At 42.8% G+C, this 20,086-nt stretch overlaps 1 protein-coding gene across 1 annotated transcript in view; it reads left to right on the forward strand.

Moving 5' to 3' along the window:
* The window catches only part of LOC137319851 (eukaryotic translation initiation factor 3 subunit E), a 157,813-nt gene that overhangs the window by 29,751 nt on the left and 107,976 nt on the right, over nt 1–20,086 (forward strand). The window contains exons 6-7 of the mRNA XM_067981769.1: nt 8,655–8,780; nt 8,986–9,110. Coding sequence (XP_067837870.1) covers nt 8,655–8,780; nt 8,986–9,110 — 251 coding nt within the window. The remainder of the gene's footprint in view (nt 1–8,654; nt 8,781–8,985; nt 9,111–20,086) is intronic.

Raw genomic sequence — 20,086 nt, forward strand, 5'->3', positions numbered from 1 at the left:
CTTCTTCGACAGCACCTCCCAAACCCGCGACCTCTACCACCTAGAAGGACAAGGGCAGCAGGCGCATGGGAACAACACCACCTGCACGTTCCCCTCCAAGTCACACACCATCCCGACTTGGAAATATATCGCCGTTCCTTCATTGTCGCTGGGTCAAAATCCTGGAACTCCCTTATTAACAGCACTGTGGGAGAACCGTCACCACACGGACTGCAGCGGTTCAAAAAGGCGGCTCACCACCACCTTCGAGGGCAATTAGGGATGTGCAATAAATGCCGGCCTTGCCAGCGACACCCACATCCCGTGAACGAATTAAAAAAAAAGTACAAATGAATGCAGTTGCATTTGAATTGGGGGCGGGCAGGGGGGTGGGGTGTGTGTGTTAAAAATCTTAACTTGCTGTTAACTTTTCCCATTATAAGTTGCTTTTCCGCAGTTGTAACGAAAATCTCCTGTCGCATGTCACGCTGTAATTCGACTCCTGCTTGATTTCTTGGATTCCAAATGGTGTTTTGGAGATCAAATTCTACAACTCTGTTCATTAGTCTATGAAAACAGGAAATGACTGGCCTTTATTCCTTCACCTATATGCATTTAATTTTTTTTAACCCTCACCATTTTTATGCTTGAGGGTGCACAGCAAAAAAGATACACAAGGAATCTGGTATTTCAGGATCATGAAAATTGTTCTTACCGATTTATTTTCTCTTCCCCCCCCCCCCCCCCCCCCCCCAACCCAGGCGCCCACAAACAATATACATATTCCTAGACTAATTTTCAGGTAGATTTCTTTGGTTTGGAAGCCCCCATCCTTGAACTTTTGGATCCAGTTGTGTGCTTGAGGAATAAGCAAGAGATGTGAGCTGTGCTAGTGTTGAAGGTGCACAACAAATTACTGAGGTTTTGGATGTCAGCTAATCTAGGTGACGGTTCATTTTATTGCAAATCATCAAGTGAGCCTGTTACTAAATGGGTGTCTTGCTAAAGTAGGTTGTGGAATGTATCTCTATCATTCCTTGGTTGGGTAGAAACTGTAAGGAAGGTTTGGCGCTCATCTGGGTATGGCCTCATTTTGGGCACAACATATCACAACAGTACATTGGATGCATATTTTCTGCAGCATTATTACCTTAATTTGACAGCGGATGGTGCTATGTAAATTCCTCAGTCTTCCATGCAGTTTGCTGTATTTACAAAGCTCCCTCCCAACCTACCTTTTGACTGTTTCTTGGAGATTTGTTTGCTCTGTGCCTAACTTTGTTAATGGTTTGTCCAATTTGTTCCCCCTATTGCCGACTCCTTTCAAGCGAACTGAGTAAATGCTGTCCATGGAAGGCTTGTACATATGTAATAGGGCATGGCAAGATCATGTGATTGCCATGACCCCTACGTGGCACCAGGCACACACAAGGATAGTATCGCAATGGGGTTCCCCCCTCTGAATGACTCCTTAGTTATACAAGTGTGTGGAAGTTGAACTGTTATAAAAAAATGAGAAACATCAAGTCGAAGATAGGTAATCAACTATTTTAGTACATTTTTAAACAATCATATAACTACTGAGTAATTTGAGTTCAAACCTGTCCCATTCTGGATCCTAACTGTACTCCTGACAGATCAGCATTAGAGATAAATACAGTCAGATGTCCTGATACCTGTTAGGTCACTTGAGAACTTTCAGTGCTTCTGTAGGGTTGAAGTTAATGCCAGTGTGATGTAATATAATGCTGGAAACAAACCAGGATTTTATAATGCAATAAATTGAAGTAGAAGTTCAAAATATGTTTCTAAGCAGTTGAAAATTGATTTCTAACTTAAATTTCTGCATGACGTTATGACTTGAACTGCCTTTTGTGGGCAAAGCAAATTTAGAAGGAGGAGTAAAATCTACTTTTTCCACAATGTAAATTACTTGTGAAGTCTTTGTGGAGACTACATTATAGATGGGTGAAAGAGTAAAAACATGTGTATTACAAAATCCTCCTCACTAACATCCGGGGACTTGTGCCAAAATTGGGAGAGCTGTCCCACAGACTAGTCAAGCATCAGCCTGAAATAGCTACACTCAGAGAATCATACCTTTCAGCCAATGTCCCAGACTCCTCCATTACCATCCCTGGGTATGTCCTGTCCCACCGGCAGAATAGACCCACCAGAGGTGGTGGTACAGCGGTATACAGTCAGGAGGGAGTGGCCCTGGGAGACCTCAACATTGACTCCGGACCCCATGAAATCTCATGGCATCAGGTCAAACATGGGCAAGGAAACCCAGATCCCTCTGTTTCTCCACCCCTTTTAGAATTGTGCCCTCTAGTTTATACTGCCTCTCCTCATTTTTCCGACTGAACTGTATCAGGACTGATTCATCAGCTGATTGCCACCTACCGTCCTCCCTAAGCTGATGAATCAGTCCTCCTCCATGTTGAGCACCACTTGGAGGAAGCACTGAGGGTAGCAAGGGCACAAAATGTACTCTGGGTGGGGGACTTCAATGTCCATCACCAAGAGTGGCTCGGTAGCACCACTACTGACCGAGCTGGCCGAGTCCTGAAGGACATAGCTGCCAGACTGGGCCTGCGGCAGGTGGTGAGTGAACCAACACGAGGGGAAAAACCAAATTGACCTTGTCCTCACCAATCTACCCATTGCAGATGCATCTGTCCATGACAGTATTGGTAGGAGTGATCACCGCACAGTCCTTGTGGAGACAAAGTCCCATCTTTAAGTTGAGGACACAATCCAACGTGTTGTGTGGCATTATCACCATGCTAAATGGGATAGATTTCGAACAGATCTAGCAGCACAAAACTGGGCATCCATGAGGCGATGCGGGCCATCAGCAGCAGCAGAATTGTATTCCAGCACAATCTGTAATCTCATGGCCTCGCATATTCCTCACTCTACCATTACTAACAAGCCAGGGGATCAACCCTGGTTCAAGAAGGTATGCCAGGAGCATGCCAGAGCAGCACCCGGCATACTTAAAAATGAGGTGCCAACCTGGTGAAGCTACAACACAGGACTACATACGTGCTAAACAGCAGAAGCAACATGCTATAGACAGAGCTAAGCGATTCCATAACCAATGGATCAGTTCAAAACTCTGCAGTCCTGCTGCATCCAATCGTGAATGGTGGTGGACAATTAAACAACGAACAGGAGGAGGAGGCTGAATGATGGCTGAGTGCAAAAGACAAGGCTGAAGCGTTTGCAACCATCTCCAGCCAGAAATGCCGAGTGGATGATCTATCTCTGCCTCCTCCCGATATTCCCACCACCACAGAAGCCAGTCTTCAGCCAATTCGATTCACTCCACGTGATATCAGGAAACGGCTGAGTGCACTGGATACAGCAAAGGCTATGAGCCCTGACAACATCCTGGCTGTAGTGCTGAAGACTTGTGCTCCAGAACTAGCTGCCTCTAGCCAAGCTGTTCCAGTACAGCTACAACACTGACATCTACCTGACAATGTGGAAAATTGCCCAGGTATGTCCTGTCCACAAAAAGCAGGACAAATCCAATCCGGCCAATTACCGCCCCATCAGTCTACTCTCAATCATCAGCAAAGTGATGGAAGGTGTCGTCGACAGTGCTATCAAGCGGCACTTACTCACCAATAACCTGCTCACCGATGCTCAGTTTGGGTTCCGCCAGGACCATTCGGCTCCAGACCTCATTGCAGCCTTGGTCCAAACATGGACAAAAGAGCTGAATTCCAGAGGTGAGGTGAGAGTGACTGCCCTTGACATCAAGGCAGCATTTGACCGAGTGTGGCACCAAGGAGCCCGAGTAAAATTGAAGTCAATGGGAATCGGGGAAAACTCTCCAGTGGCTGGAGTCATACCGAGCACAAAGGATGATGGTAGTGGTTGTTGGAGGCCAATCATCTCAGCCCCACGACATTGCTGCAGGAGTTCCTCGGGGCAGTGTCCTTGGCCCAGCCATCTTCAGCTGCTTCATCAATGACCTTCCCTCCATCATAAGGTCAGAAATGGGGATGTTAATAGAATCATAGAAGGTTACAGCACGGAAGGAGACCATTTGGACCATCGAGTCCGCGCTGGCTCTATGCGTGAGCAATCCAACTGGTCCCTCTGCCCCGCCCTATCCCCGTAGCCCTGCACATTTTTCCCTTTTTGAAGGCCATGATTGAATCTGCCTCCACCACTCCCTCGGGGAATGCATTCCAGATCTTAACCACTCGCTGTGTAAAGTTTTTCCTCATATCTTTCTCAACTTGCTGTGCCACCTTTGATGATTTTGCATATACACACCCAGATCCCTCTGTTTCTCCACCCCTTTTAGAATTGTGCCCTCTAGTTTATACTGCCTCTCCTCATTTTTCCTACTGAACTGTATCACCTTGCATTTTTCCACGTTAAACTTCATCTGCCACGTGCCCGCCCATGCCACTAGAGTGTCTATATCCTCTTTAAGTCTATCGCTGTCCTCTTCACTGTTCACTACCCTTCCAAGTTTTGTCATCCACAAATTTTGAAATTGTGCCCTGTATCCCCAAATCCAAGTCATTAATATATATCAAGAAAAGCAGTGGTCCCAGCACTGACCCCGGGGAACACCACTGCACACCTCCCTCCAGTCCGAAAAACAACTGCTCACCACTACTCTGTTTCCTGTCACTTAGCCAATTCTGTATCCATGTTACTATTGTCCCCTTTATTCTTAAAGTGCCACATGGTAGGCTTGCTATTATCAAATGCTTTTTGAAAATCCATATACACCACATCAGCATCATCTGCCCTCTGTTACCTCATCAAAAAACTCTTATCAAGTTGGTTAAACACAATTGGTCTTCAACAAATCTGTGCTGGCTTTCCCTAATCAATCCACACTCGTCCAAGTGACTGTTAATTCTGTCCTGGGTTATCGTTTTCAAAAGTTTCCCCACCACCGACGTTAAACTGACTGGCCTATAGTTGCTGGGTTTATCTTTACACCCTTTCTTGAACAAGGTGGTAACATTTGCAATTCTCCAGTCCTCTGGCACCGCCCCCGTATCTAAGGATGCCTGGAAGATTGTGACCAGTACCTCTGCAATTTCCCCTCTTACTTCCCTCAGCATCCGAAGGTGCATCCCCTCTGGACCAGGTGACATCTATTTTAAGTGCAGCTAGCCTTTCTAGTACCTCTTCTTTCTCACTTTTTAGCCCATCCGGTATCTTAACTATATCTTCCTTTACCGAGACTCTGGCAGCATCTTCTTCCTTGGTAAAGACTGTGCAAAGTGCTCATTTAAAACTCAGCCATGCCCACTGCCTCCATGAGCAAATCTCCTTCATGGTCCCTAATCGGCCCCACCCCTCCTCTTACTACCCATTCACTGTTAACGTGTCTGTTGAAGACTTTTGGGTTCCCTTTTATATTGGTCCCTAGTCTATTCTGATACTCTCTTTGCCCCTCTTATTTACTTTTTCACTTCCCCTCTGAACTTTCTATATTCTGCCTAGATCTCACTTGTGTTATCAACCTGACACCTGTCATATGCTGCTTTTTTCCACGTCATCTTATTCTCTATCTCCTTTGTCATCCAGGGAGCTCTGGCTTTAGTTGCCCTACCTTTCTCCCTCGTTGGAATGTACCTTGTCTGTACCCGAATCACCACCTCTTTAAAGGCTGCCCACTGTTCAATTACAGCTTTGCCTGCCAATTTACGGGCCAGATCTGTTCTCATCCCACTGAAATTAGCCCTCCTCCAATCCACTGGTCGCTGATGATTGCACAGTGTTCAGTTCCATTCGCAACCCCTCAGATAATGAAGCAGTCCGTGCCCTCGTGCAGCAAGACCTGGACAACATCCAGGCTTGGGCTGGTAAGTGGCAAGTAACATTCGCGCCAGACAAGTGCTAGGAAATGACCATCTCCAACAAGAGAGAATCTAACCACCTCCCCTTAACATTGAACGGCATTACCATCGCCAAATCCCCCACCATCAACATCCTGGGGGTCACCATTGACCAGAAACTTAAATGGACCAGCCACATAAATACTGCGGCTAGAAGAGTAGGTAAGAGGCTGGGTATTGAGTGGCGAGTGACTCACCACCTGACTCCCCAAAGCTTTCCACCATCAACAAGGCACAAGTCAGGTGTATGATGGAATACTCTCCCCTTGCTTGGATGAGTGTAGCTCCAACAACACTCAAGAAGCTCGACACCATCCAGGACAAAGCAGCCCGCTTGATTGACACCCCTTCCACCATCCTAAACATTCACTCCCTTCATCACCGGCGTACCGTGGTTGCAGTGTGTACCATCTACAGGATGCACTGCAGCAACTCGCCAAGGCTTCTTCGACAGCACCTCCCAATCCCATGACCTCTACCATCTAGAAGGATAAGTGAAACAGGCACTTGGAAACAACACCACCTGCACGTTCCCCTCCAAGTCACACACCATCCCAACTTGGAAATATATCGCCGTTCTTTCATTGTCAAAATCCTGGAACTCCCTTTCTAACAGCACTGCGGGAGAACCATCACCACACAGACTGCAGCGGTTCAAGGCGGCTCACCACCACCTTTTCAAGGGCAATTAGGGATGGGCAATAAATGCTGGCCTTGCCAGCGATGCCCACATCCCATGAATGAATTGAAAAAATAAATTGTCACTGACTTGTATCTGTGGGGTGTTAAACAGCTTGCTGCTATTTCTAAAGTTACTGTGCTCTACTAATTATCTACCAATTCACTGGGTGAGGCGATATCAGTAATTTAAAACAAATACAAAAAACAAAAATCAGATGAACAAGTAAGGATTCAATTAGTTAAATCCAAATGCTGCTGGAACAGTGCTGTGTGGCGAGATTGCACCCATTAATCGGATAGTTAAGAAAAGTTACACGTTTGTAAAGGTTTGGTTTCTGAAGGGCAGTAATTTAGCACCTATCATGACCAGGTTGAAACCTACAGTAGCAAAACTAATTCTAGCAAACTGGCTAACACTCCATCACCTTTTTTTCAAAGTTCTCTAGATTCAGGAACTGTCCCTCTGGATTGGAAAATTGCACATGTCACTCTGCTTTTTAAGAAAGGAGAGGGAGGGAGACCAGGGAATTATAGACCAGTCAGCCTAACATTTGTTGTGGGGAAAATGCTGGAGTCTATAATTAAGGTTAGGGTGACTGAACACCAAGAATTTTCAATTAATCCGAGAGAGCCAGCATGGATTTGTGAAAGGTTGGTCGTGCCTGACAAACCTGATTGAATTTTTTGAAGAGGTGACTAAAGTAGTGGACAGGGGAATGTCAATGGATGTTATTTATATGGACTTACAGAAGGCATTTGATAAGGTCCCACATAAAAGACTGTTAGCTAAGATAGAAGCCCATGGAATCAAGGGAAAAGTACGGACTTGGTTCGGAAGTTGGCTGAGCGAAAGGCGACAGAGAGTAGCGATAATGGGTAGGTGATCGCGTTAGCAGGATGTGACTAGTGGAGTCCCGCAGGGATCTGTCTTGGGGCCTCAATTATTCACAATATTTATTAACGACTTAGATGAAGGCATAGAAAGTCTCATATCTAAGTTTGCCGATGACACAAAGATTGGTGGCATTGTAAGCAGTGTAGATGAAAACACAAAATTACAAAGGATATTGATAGATTAGGTGAATGGGCAAAACTGTGGCAAATGGAATTCAATGTAGACAAATGTGAGGTCATCCACTTTGATCAAAAAAGGATAGAACAGGATACTTTCTAAATGGTAAAAAGTTAAAAACAGTGGATGTCCAAAAGGACCTAGGGGTTCAGGTACATAGATCATTGAAGTGTCATGAACAGGTGCAGAAAATAATCAATAAGGCTAATGGAATGCTGACCTTTATATCTAGAGGACTAGAGTACAAGGGGGCAGAAGTTATGCTGCAGCTGTACAAAACACCTGGTTAGACCGCACCTGGAGTGCTGTGAGCAGTTCTGGGCACCGCACCTTCGGAAGGACATATTGGCCTTGGAGGGAGTGCAGCGTAGGTTTACTGGAATGATATCCGGACTTTAAGGGTTAAGTTACGAGGAGAGATTACACAAATTGGGGTTGTATTCTCTGGAGTTTCGAAGGTTATGGGGTGATCTGATTGAAGTTTATAAGACATTAAGGGGAACGGATAGGGTGGATAGAGAGAAACTATTTCCGCTGGTTGGGGATTTTAGGAGTAGGGGGCACAGTCTAAAAATTAGAGCCAGACCTTCCAGGAGCGAGATTAGAAAACATTTCTGCGCACACAAGGTGGTAGAAATTTGGAACACTCTTCCGCAAACGGCAATTGATACTAGCTCACTTGCTAATTTTAAATCTGAGATAGATAGCTTTTTGGCAGTCAAAGGTATTAAGGGATATGGGCCAAAGTCAGGTATATGGAGTTAGATCACAGATCAGCCATGACCTTATCAAACGGCGGAGCAGGCACGAGGGGCTGAATGGCCTACTCCTGTTCCTATGTTTTGCTGATCATCCAGAATTACCATACGATTTCCAAGCCTTAATCGTACACTGCAAAAGGAAGCTTATCAGGATGTCCCTAAGTGGTCTCACATATGAAAGGTTGTTTGATTATTTTGCCTCACCAGTTATGTAAGGGAACAAGTTCAATAGGTTGCAATAATTAAATTTAATGCATTTTCTTCCTGTTTCAACAGGTTCCATCCACTGACAGGAATGCCCTGAGTTCACTCTGGGGGAAACTCGCATCAGAGATTCTGATGCAGAACTGGGAAGCTGCTATGGAGGATCTAACACGACTGAAAGAAACCATTGACAACAACGTAAGCACCTTTCACATGTTGCATACTTTACCCAAAGGTTAAATTTAGTCAATTTGTGGTTTTGTGGGCATTTTTCAAATTTTAGAAGAGGACGTCAATAAGTTTTGTAACTTGAGTGCATTTGGTACAGGTCGAGCTTTGAAGTATATTGGTTTCCCACCAGATCTAACCTGCAGATTAAAAGCTTGTTTCATTTTTCTTTCAGTCTGTTAGTTCTCCTCTCCAATCTCTTCAGCAGAGGACATGGTTAATCCACTGGTCACTGTTTGTGTTCTTCAACCATCCTAAAGGCAGAGACAACATCATTGACCTCTTCCTTTATCAGCCACAGTGAGTACTACGTACGCACATCATTCTTCACTTGTTAAACTTTGCATACAATAAGATTAACAGTCATGCCCATCCCATCAAGACTGAAAGTCATGTAATTTCCTTTAATGTCTTGTGAACACGCTGTCTGTTTCCCATTGCAACTTGGTGCTTTTTCACCCAAGGACTTGAAGACTGTTAAGTCAGCCAAACCTGTTACCATGTGGCTGTATTTTTTTAAAAAAGTGTATTTTAAGTCCAAGAAAAGTGGTTAACTGAACACCAAATACTATGTTAACCACAGTCGTAGTTGTTTTTACTTTCCTGCATGTGCAATTTGAAGGCGTGCTGAAAAATGGAGTTTTGAGGTTCAATGCTGGTAAATAAGCCAAAACATTTATTTACCAGGAACTATTTGTTTAGTTGTAGAATACAGGATTATTGCAAATACTTGGCTGGTTTGTTAGACTCTTAATTGGAGTACATTTCAAATCCAGACACAATTCTTAATGGAAAATTCTTTTTCTAAATATCCTCAGACCACAAATTTTGTACAATGATGATTTGAAAGTAAATCTGAAATCACAACTTTCTTTTTGTAGAGCCGGTAAATTTTTAAGTTTGGTGCAAATCAAACAGATGACTTAGATACATAAATCTACAGATGACTTGCCTTGTGAGATGCATTATTTTGTAGGTGGCATCATCTTGCACAACGCTAACAATCATGAATCTACCTATAGCACCTAATAAGCTGATGAGTAGTCAGGATAGAAAAAGTCAGGGGGAGGAAGAAAGCCTGTGGAACCAAGCAAAGCAGTCGAAAGAGTTGCAGAACCTCTGAACAAAGGCACCTTAGCTGCCACACAGTAGACCTGTTGAGAAACCCAAGGAAGTGAATTGGTTCTGGTGCTTGTCCAGAGTCCAAGAGTGCGTGTCATGCTGTTTCTGATTTAAATTGGGTTCGAATGGACTTGGTAGCTGCACATGCGTGGCAACTTAGTTGGCTGGCGTGACATGCCAATTCCAAATTTAAGAGTACGAAGTAAAAATGTTTGCCTTTTGGATTGTAGTTTGAAATTGCCTTTGTTGAGTAAATTTAGTGAGTCCAAGAAGGAATGTGTTTCTAAATTGTTTGATCGGTTGATTTAAGAACATAAGGAATAGGTGCAGGAGCCTTTTCCGCCATTCAGTAAGATCATGGCTGATCTTCTATCTCAACTCCACTTTCCCGCCCTATCCCCATAACTTCATTCCCACAGTGTCCAAATTGATCCCAGTCTTGAATATAATCCTCAGCCCTCGGGCAGAGAATTCCAAAGATACACAACTCTGAGTGAAGAAATTTTTCCTCATCTTGGACCTAAATCACCAGCCCCTTATCTTGAGACTATGACCCCTAGTTCTTGACCCTGCAGCCAGGGGCAACAGTCTCTCAGCATCTACCCTGTCAAGCCCTCTTAAGAATTTTATATGTTTCATTGAGATCACTTCTCATTCTTCTAAACTCCAGAAAGTATAGGCCCATTTTACTCAATCTTTCCTCATAGTGACATAGCCTTGTCATCCCAGGAATCAACCTAGTGAACCTTCATTGCACTCCCTCCTAAGGCAAGTATATCCTTCCTTAGGTTAGATCACCAAAACTGTACATAGTACTCCAGGTGTGATTTCACCAGAGCCCTATATAATTGCAGCAAGACCTCCTTACTCTTACACTTCAACCCCTTTGCCATAAAGGCTAACATACAATTTGCCTTCCTAATTGCTTGCTCGACCTGCATGTTAACTTTCTGTGATTTTGTGTCTTCTACTGTGAAGACAGATACAAAATATTTGTTTAACGTCTCTGCCATTTCCTTATTCCTCATCATAATTTCTCCTGTCTCTGACTCTCGGGGACCCACGTTTACTTTCTCCAACCTCTTCCTTTTTACATAGTTGTAGAAGCTCTTACAATCTGTTTTAATATTTCTTGCTAGTTAACTCTCATTTTCAATTTTCTCCCTCTATCAATTTCTTGGTTATCCTTTGCTGATTTCTAAAACCCTCCCAATTCTCAGGCTTACTACTCTTATTGGCAGCATTGTAAGCCTCTTCTTTTAATCTAATACTATCCTTAACTTTTCTAGTTAGCCACGGTTGGATCGCTTTTTCCCGTGGAGTTTTTATTCCTCAAGGGAATGTATACTCTTTGATAATTATGAATTATTCCTTTAGATCTTCGCCATTGCATATCTACCGTCATATCTTTTCACTAATTCCCCAATCTACCTTCGCCAACTCACCCCTCATACCTATATAATAGGCCTTGTTTAAATTTAAGACCCTAGTTTCGGACTTAACGACATCACTCACAATTTCATATTGAGTTTGAATCATAGAATCACAGGTTACAGCGCGGAAGGAGGCCATTCGGCCCATCGAGGCCGTGCCAGGTCTATGCAAGAGCAATTCAGCTAGTACGACTCCCCAGCCCTTTCCCTGTAGCTCTGCAAATTTTTTCCTTTCAAGTACTTATCCAGTTCCCTTTTGAAGGCCATGATTGAATCTGCCTCTACAACCCCCTTGGGCAGTGTGTTGTCCAGATCCTAACCACTCACTCTTTTTAAAAAAAAAAAGTTTTGCCTCATGTCACCTTTGGTTCTTTTGCCAGTCACCTGAAATCTATGTCCTCTTGTCCTTGACCCTTCCATCAATGGGAACAGTTTCTCTCTATCTATACTGTCTAGACCCTTCGTGATTTTGAATACCTCTATCAAATCTCCTCGCAACTGTCTCTGTTCCAAGGAGAACAACCCTAGCTTCTCCAGTCTATCCTGTAACTAAAGTTCCTCATCCCTGGAATCATTCTAGTAAATCTCTTCTGCACTCTCTGTAAGGCTTTCACATCTTTCACGATGCTCCAGTTGCGGCCGAACCAGTGTTCTATAAAGGTTTGTCATGACTTCCATACTTTTGTACTCTATGCCTCTATTTATAAAGCCCAGGATCCCATATGCCTTTTTAACCACTTTCTCAACCTGTCTGCCACCTTCAACAATTTGTGCACATGTACCCCCAGATCTTTGTTCCTGTGCCCTTTTTAGAGTTGTGCCCTCTTGTTTATATTGTCTCTCCTCATTCTTCTTGCCGAAATGTATCACTTCGCTTTTTTCTGCATTAAATTTCATTTGCCATGTGTCTGCCCATGCCACGAACCTGTCTATATCCTCTTGAAGTCTATCACTATCCTCCTCACTGTTTACTACCCATCCAAGTTTTGTGTCATCTTCAAATTTTGAAATTGTGCCCTGTACCCAAGACCAAGTCATTAATATGTATCAAGAAAAGCAGTGGTCCCAGCACTGACCCCGGGGAACACCACTGTACACCTCCTGCCAGTCTGGAAAAAAAATGTTCACCACTACTCTGTTTCCTGTCCCTTAGCCAATTCTGTATCCATGTTGCTCCTGCCCCCTTTATTCCATGGGCTGCAATCTTGATGATAAGCCTACCGTGCTGCACTTTATCAAATGCCTTTTGAAAGTCCATATACACCACGTCAACTGCATTGCCCTTATCTATCATAGAAGTTTACAACATGGAAACAGGCCCTTCGGCCCAACATGTCCATGTCGCCCAGTTTATACCACTAAGCTAGTCCCAATTTCCTGCACTTGGCCCATATCCCTCTATACCCATCTTACCCATGTAACTGTCCAAATGCTTTTTAAAAGACAAAATTGTACCCGCCTCTACTACTGCCTCTGGCAGCTCGTTCCAGACACTCACCACCCTTTGAGTGAAAAAATTGCCCCTCTGGACCCTTTTGTATCTCTCCCCTCTCACCTTAAATCTATGCCCCCTCGTTATAGACTCCCCTACCTTTGGGAAAAGATTTTGACTATCTACCTTATCTATGCCCTTCATTATTTTATAGATCACCCCTAAACCTCCTACTCTCCAGGGAAAAAAGTCTCAGTCTATCCAACCTCTCCCTATAAGTCAAACCATCAAATCCTGGTAGCATCCTAGTAAATCTTTTCTGCACTCTTTCTAGTTTAATAATATCCTTTCTATAATAGGGTGACCAGAACTGTACACAGTATTCCAAGTGTGGCCTTACTAATGTCTTGTACAACTTCAACAGGTCATCCCAACTCCTGTATTCAGTGTTCTGACCAATGAAACCAAGCATGCCGAATGCCTTCTTCACCACCCTATCCACCTGTGACTCCACTTTCAAGGAGCTATGAACCTGTACTCCTAGATCTCTTTGTTCTATAACTCTTCCCAACGCCCTACCATTAACGGAGTAGGCCCTGGCCCGATTCGATCTACCAAAATGCATCACCTCACATTTATCTAAATTAAACTCCATCTGCCATTCATCGGCCCACTGGCCCAATTTATCAAGATCCCGTTGCAATCCCAGATAACTTTCTTCACTGTCCACAATGCCACCAATCTTGGTGTCATCTGCAAACTTACTAACCATGCCTCCTAAATTCTCATCCAAATCATTAATATAAATAACAAATAACAGCGGACCCAGCACCGATCCCTGAGGCACACCGCTGGTCACAGGCCTCCAGTTTGAAAAACAACCCTCTACAACCACCCTCTGTCTTCTGCCGTCAATCCAATTTTGTATCTAATTGGCTACCTCACCTTGGATCCCATGAGATTTAACCTTATGTAACAACCTGCCATGCGGTACCTTGTCAAAGGCTTTGCTGAAGTCCATGTAGACCACGTCTACTGCACAGCCCTCATCTATGTTCTTGGTTACCCCTTCAAAAAACTCAATCAAATTCGTGAGATATGATTTTCCACTCACAAAACCATGCTGACTGTTCCTAATCAGTCCCTGCCTCTCCAAATGCCTGTAGACCCTGTCTCTCAGAATATCCTCTAACAACTTACCCACTACAGATGTCAGGCTCACCGGTCTGTAGTTCCCAGGCTTTTCCCTGCCGCCCTTCTTAAACAAAGGCACAACATTTGCTACCCTCCAATCTTCAGGCACCTCACCTGTAGCTGTCGATGGTTCAAATATCTCTGCTAGGGGACCCGCAATTTCCTCCCTAACCTCCAATAACGTCCTGGGATACATTTCATCAGGTCCCGGAGATTTATCTACCTTGATGCGCGTTAAGACTTCCAGCACCTCCCTCTCTGTAATATGTACACTGCTCAAGACATCACTATTTATTTCCCCAAGTTCCCTAACATCCATGCCTTTCTCAACCGTAAATACCGATGTGAAATATTCATTTAGGATCTCACCCTCTGTTACCTCATCAAAAAACTCTAATCAGGTTAGTTGAACACGATTTGCCTTTAACAAATCTGTGCTGGCTTTCCCCAATCAATTCACCCTCGTCCAAGTGACTGTTAATTCTGTCCCAGATTATCGTTTCTAAAAGTTTCCCCACCACCGAGGTTAAACTGACTGGCCTATAGTTGCTGGGTTTATCCTTTACACGCTTTTTTGAACAAGGGTGTAACATTAGCAATTCTCCAGTTGTCCAGAATGATCATATTATGATCTAAAATAGTCTGTTCCCTAGTTGGTTCCTCGACATATTGTTCTAGAAAACTGTCTCGAATGCATTCCATGAACTCGTTCTCCAAACTACTTTTGGCTTGCCCGGTCGATACGAAGGTAAAGTCCCCCATGACTATTGTATTACCCTTGTTGCATGCTCCCCTAATTTCCTGATTTATACTCTTTTCAACACTATATCTACTTCAGGGGGCCTATAAGCTACTCCCACCAGTGCTTTTTGTCCCTTATTTCTTCCACCCATACTGATTCTGTATCCTGATTTTCTAAGTTAAGATCCTTTCTCACTACTGTCTTTATCTCATCCTTTATTATCAGGGCTACCCTGATAGGGCTTCTAAAAGTCAAGTACCTTGGAATATTTAGTTCCCAACCTTGGTCACCCTGCAACCACGTCTCAGTAATGGCTACCACATCAAACCCATTTATCTCTATTTGTGCCATTAATTCATCTGGTTACAAATGCTTCGTGGATTCAGATGCAGCACCTTTAATTTTAACTTTTTACTTTTATTCCCTGATATGACCTTAGTCACTAATGCCCCATTATTTAAACTACATACAGATCTGTAATCTGCCTGTACTCCTGCTAGTCTGAATTAGAAGTAATGATTCCAATAAATGTTGACTTTTATTGAGCAGTGTTTGTGGCATAGCTGAAATTTGGGTGAATTCTGAGTCATAAAAGTGAATTATCTTGTAAAATGTGTTATTGCTGAGGAGTTTTATAAAGTGGGAGTGAAATGAGGCACATTTTAAGATGTTAATGGATTGAGCGCTGGGCTGTGAGGAGATGGCACTCTTGGAAGTTGTGGCAAGTTGCATGTTGGTGGTGGTGGTGATTGGAATTCAGTGCACATTTTTTTTCTCCTAGAGAGAATCTGAATCTAGCTTGTTACAGCAGAGATTGAATAGTTGCAAGAGGTTAATTAACCTTTTTTTTAAGCATGATTATATTGAGGCTGCGTTGAATGAATTGTTTAAAATAGAAATTCAGGTGTGCAACATGGCGAATGATATTGTTACAATTTTCAAAGCATTAACATCATAGATTGTAAGTGACTTGAGAAGTAAAATTATCTGTAAATACAAGATTTATTTGAAGATTAGTCAACCATGACCACAAAAACATGTAGACTGTTCAGCAAAGCCAGCTGCACTAGTGTGTTTTATGGAACTTTTCCTGCGAAACAGATGCATTGGATATATTTCACTTGATACGGGAGAGGTTGTAAATACTGTAGTGCTCTGAACATAAACCAGCTTCCTATTTGAAAGATTAGAAGCTTTCATTTTTAAATGCAAGATGAAAAAGAACTATTTGAGCAGCCTGTAAACTGTCTGGTAATTGCTAAATGAGTAACTTGCAAGCAGGAGTCTGGATAATTAAATCCTTTGGTGTGTAGAGCTTCTGCAGTTTCAAATTAATTGCCCCATCTTCAAGCAGTGTGAATGTATGCACATGGCTTGTGTATCGGCTCGCCCAAAGGGATCTGTTAGTCTTTAGTTGTTAATCTACATTCTATCGAGTACATGTGGGCAGCTTCTAATGTAGACCACATGAGTGCTGAACGCCTACTGCAATGCGTGGTGTGGATGAATCCTGTTCAAATTATAAGATGTCTTGCCCATTGCAGGCTGTTCTAATTTGCCCTCGAGAGTGTGTCACTGATTCTTAATTGCTCCCGTTTCCTGCAGCGCTCTTGGTAAAGTAAATTGCTTGCTTATTTTATCTCCGCTTTTGGTTCTCAGGAGGTGTTTTTTTCTTTTGCATGCTTAGCCTTTGGCATTCGAAACGCCATTGCCCTGTGCTCGTTAAAGTTGAATTAAGTGAAGTTGAAATCTCTTGCTGTGGATTCATGTAATCAGTGAGGTTGAGTTGAATGTTGAATGAGGTTGAGCTGTGTCCACTGAGTTGCTGCTTGCAAGCTGGTAATGTGTAATTTTTGTAAGAAGGCATCAAACCCATCTGACTAAATGTCTGAGACCCTTTAACAAAAACATTTTGAATAAACAGGAGAAGGGAGAAAAAAAACAGAAGAAATGTAATTTTAAAGAAACCACTCCTAATGTAAAGTTTCTGTGAAAAGTATCTTTCAGTGCATACTAATTCTAGTTAGTAAAGAATGTTACGCAAAAACTAGATGCTCTCATTAGAGCAAAAAAGGTTAAGAGGAGATTTAATAGAGGTGTTCAAAATTGAGGGGTTTTGATAGAGCAAATAAGAAACTGTCTTTACTGGCAGGAAGGTCGGTATCTGGAGTACGCTGACTTAAGATAATTGGCAAAAGAACCAGAGGGGAGATGTGAATTTTTTTTTAACGCAGTGAGTTATGATCTGGAATGCATTTCCTGAAAGGGTGGTGGAAGCAGATTCAATAGTAACTTTGAAAAGGAAATTGGATATATGTTTGAAAAGGAAAAATTTGCAGGGCTGTGGGAAAACGGTAGAGTGGGACTATTGGATAGCTCTTTCAAAGAGCAGGCACGATGGGCCGAATGGCCTCCTGTGCTGTACATTTCTATAATATGAAATATCCATAAGTCACTAAACCAGAAGGGAGGCATCTGAGAATCCTCAAGAATTGAGAGGAGGAAATTCATGATATTTTGGTATTTTCAGTGCTCCATCCATACTGGAGAAGTGAAATTGAAGGATGACAAATATAGTGTCAATATTCAAAAAAGGTAGTAAGGCACAAACCTGATTATTGGCCTACTGCCGCACAGCTCTGAGAACGTCTGATTCTATCTGATTTCTGAAGCTGAACTAGTTCCAAGTCAGTTTGCCTAACCTCCAAAGTGGGAACTGTGCTTAAGGGTGTTCTGTAGGGTATATTAACGAGCTTTTGAAGGACCTGGGTATTGGGAGCAGTCAGCGTGGTTTTAAAATTGATCGACCCTGGGGGCAGCATAATTTGAGAAGGCAATTCAGTGGATGTAATTTACTTTGGATTTTCAGAATGCATTTGTTGAAGTTCCTCATGTAAGGCTAGTGAGGAAGCTTAACATTCATGAGAGTTGACAAATTGTCTAGGTGTCTTTCTCAAGATAAATAGCTTGTATACTTCAAACGCATCTATTCCTTTCTTGACTTTTAAAGCCCTGAATCATGTCTCCCCCTCAGTCTTTTCTCCATCAAAAAAAAAGTTTAGTCACTGAAGCCTTTATTCGTAAGATAGTTCCCTAACTCCTGGAATTGTCCTGGTGACTCTTGAGTGAATCCTTGCATAGCTACATCCTTTGAGGTATAGTACCCAAAACTGCAAACCATGGTCCCGTATTGTCCTGACTGCTGATCTGTATGTCAGGATAACTTGTGTCTTGTAGTCCAATGCCCTACGGTACACTACAGTACCTGATGTATCTTGTAAATAACGGCTTCACACTAAATGCTTTTCATAAGTATGAGCAATGATCATGTCCAAATCCTTTCCAGCTACTGCCATGGACAGCCTCCCTGGTGTGAGCCCATTAAGGGGAGGGGCTGCCTGTATCCCAATGGGGTTAAAATTAACCAAAGGAAGCCTGGAGCAAGACCATTCACCCCATCCCACCAATCCATCCAGTCTATATTCCATCATGCGTTTCCTATTCTCACCATCTTTTGATCCCGACTGTTCTCCCCTCCTGGAAAAAAAAATCCAGCAGTATTGTTCAATATCTCTGTAACCCTTTTAAATTCAAGAAAGGTATAGATAAGTTTGAAGTAACCGAGCTACTTATCTAAGGCAATCAGCATCGGATGTTAAAGGACACCAATACCAATTTCACAACTGTTGAGCAAGGTTGGAATTAGTGGTTTAAGGGGTGTCTCTTCTAACGCATGTAAACAAAGTCACAACGAAGGGAGTTATTTCAAGATCCATTTGTACTTCAAACTTGAAGCTCAATTGCTAGCTGTTGAAACGTGAGATTGAGTGTTCCAGATATTGAATAACACTGGTTGATTTTTTTTCCCAGGAGGGGAGAACAGGAAAAGAAAGTAAGGATCAAAAGATGGTGAGAATAGGAAGCCCATGATGGAATATTTTTATTTAATCTTTCATGAGAAGTGGGTGTTGCTGGCAAGGCCAGCGTTTATTGCCCATCCCTAATTGCCCTTGAGAAGGTGGTGGTGAGCTGCCTTCTTGAACCACTGCAGTCAGTGTGGACTTGGTGGATTGGGTGGGATGGGATGAATGGTCTTTTCTTGCTCCAGGGTTTCTTTGGTTAATTTTAAGTTCTTTTCAATTAACATTTTTAAATTTCAAAAATGCTCCCCCCGCCCCAAACTCCCTCCTGCCCCCTACCTGCTGGGAGATTGTTCTGCAATGCACAGGAACAGCTGCGGGTTTCTGCATTTGACAGAATTATAGCTTTAGGAATAATAACTCAATCCACAGGCTTGTTGGAAAGACTAGGCCTCCGAATAATGCTCTTGAAGATACTCGAAGATAAAAAGTCAAGTTTATAGTACGTTGAATCTTGTTGTTGTGAAATGTCATTTGTCATAGTTTTAGTTGTTACAAACCTTATTGTCAACATTAGATATTTTAGTTGCTGAGAAAACAAAGTAAGTGGCCAAAAGGAATAATGAAAATGGAAGAAATTTTCAATTTAACTAACTAGCTGCAAGTGTGCTGGAAATTTGTCCAGGATTTCGGAATGACATAGTGGCCAGGAGGTGTGGGCAGCTATGCTGTGTATTTATGGGACTCTCCCAGTATATTCACATACATATTTGATGAAAGTATTGCACATTTTATGAAGCTTTTGTACATTTAAATGTACACTCACAGGTGTTATGAGGCTGCTGTCTGTATAGGTGTACTGTTGCATCAATTTTATGTTGGATAAACGCTGTCCAAATAGTTCCCTTGCTTCATCCCTGCCCCATTAGTGTAGGGACTCTGCGAAATGCAAGAGGCTGCCCAGCGCCTCCCCTTTAAATGGAAGATGCCAGAGTATCTGGTTGTAGTCTCCAAAAATTTTCTTGTTTTAAGGCTGCAATCATGTTCCATTTTCTGCTGCCATGTCTAATGGTAGCCTGGAATATTACGCCATGGAAGTGATCTCCACTTAAGTGCAATTTGAAATGTATTTCTTGTCGATATTTTTATTTCTTCGGTCCTTTTGTGGCTCTCCCCCTGCTATGTAATATTCCTAGCTAAGAGGGTAAGTGAGCAACCTTCTCCCCAGGCCTTCAGTGTCTCTCTGAAGCCTGCCAACAGAAAGTATATAAGAGCAGCCTGTGGTGCTTTTCCCTGCTTTCTTTTCCTTTAAGGATGTAACTCTTTGGATGCCTCTCCATGATTGCTGAGGTAGGATGAGTAACCCAGTTTGTAGACTACAATGGGTTCAGAATATAAACGTGTTTGTGAGTCAGCATCGTGCGATCCTCTTGCACATTGAGTTGTATGGTGTTCTGTGGGTGTTGCTAATTTATTCTGTGTCAACATACGGT

The sequence above is a fragment of the Heptranchias perlo genome, chromosome 3 (assembly GCF_035084215.1).
Source record: "Heptranchias perlo isolate sHepPer1 chromosome 3, sHepPer1.hap1, whole genome shotgun sequence".
Taxonomy (NCBI): Eukaryota; Metazoa; Chordata; class Chondrichthyes; order Hexanchiformes; family Hexanchidae; genus Heptranchias; species Heptranchias perlo.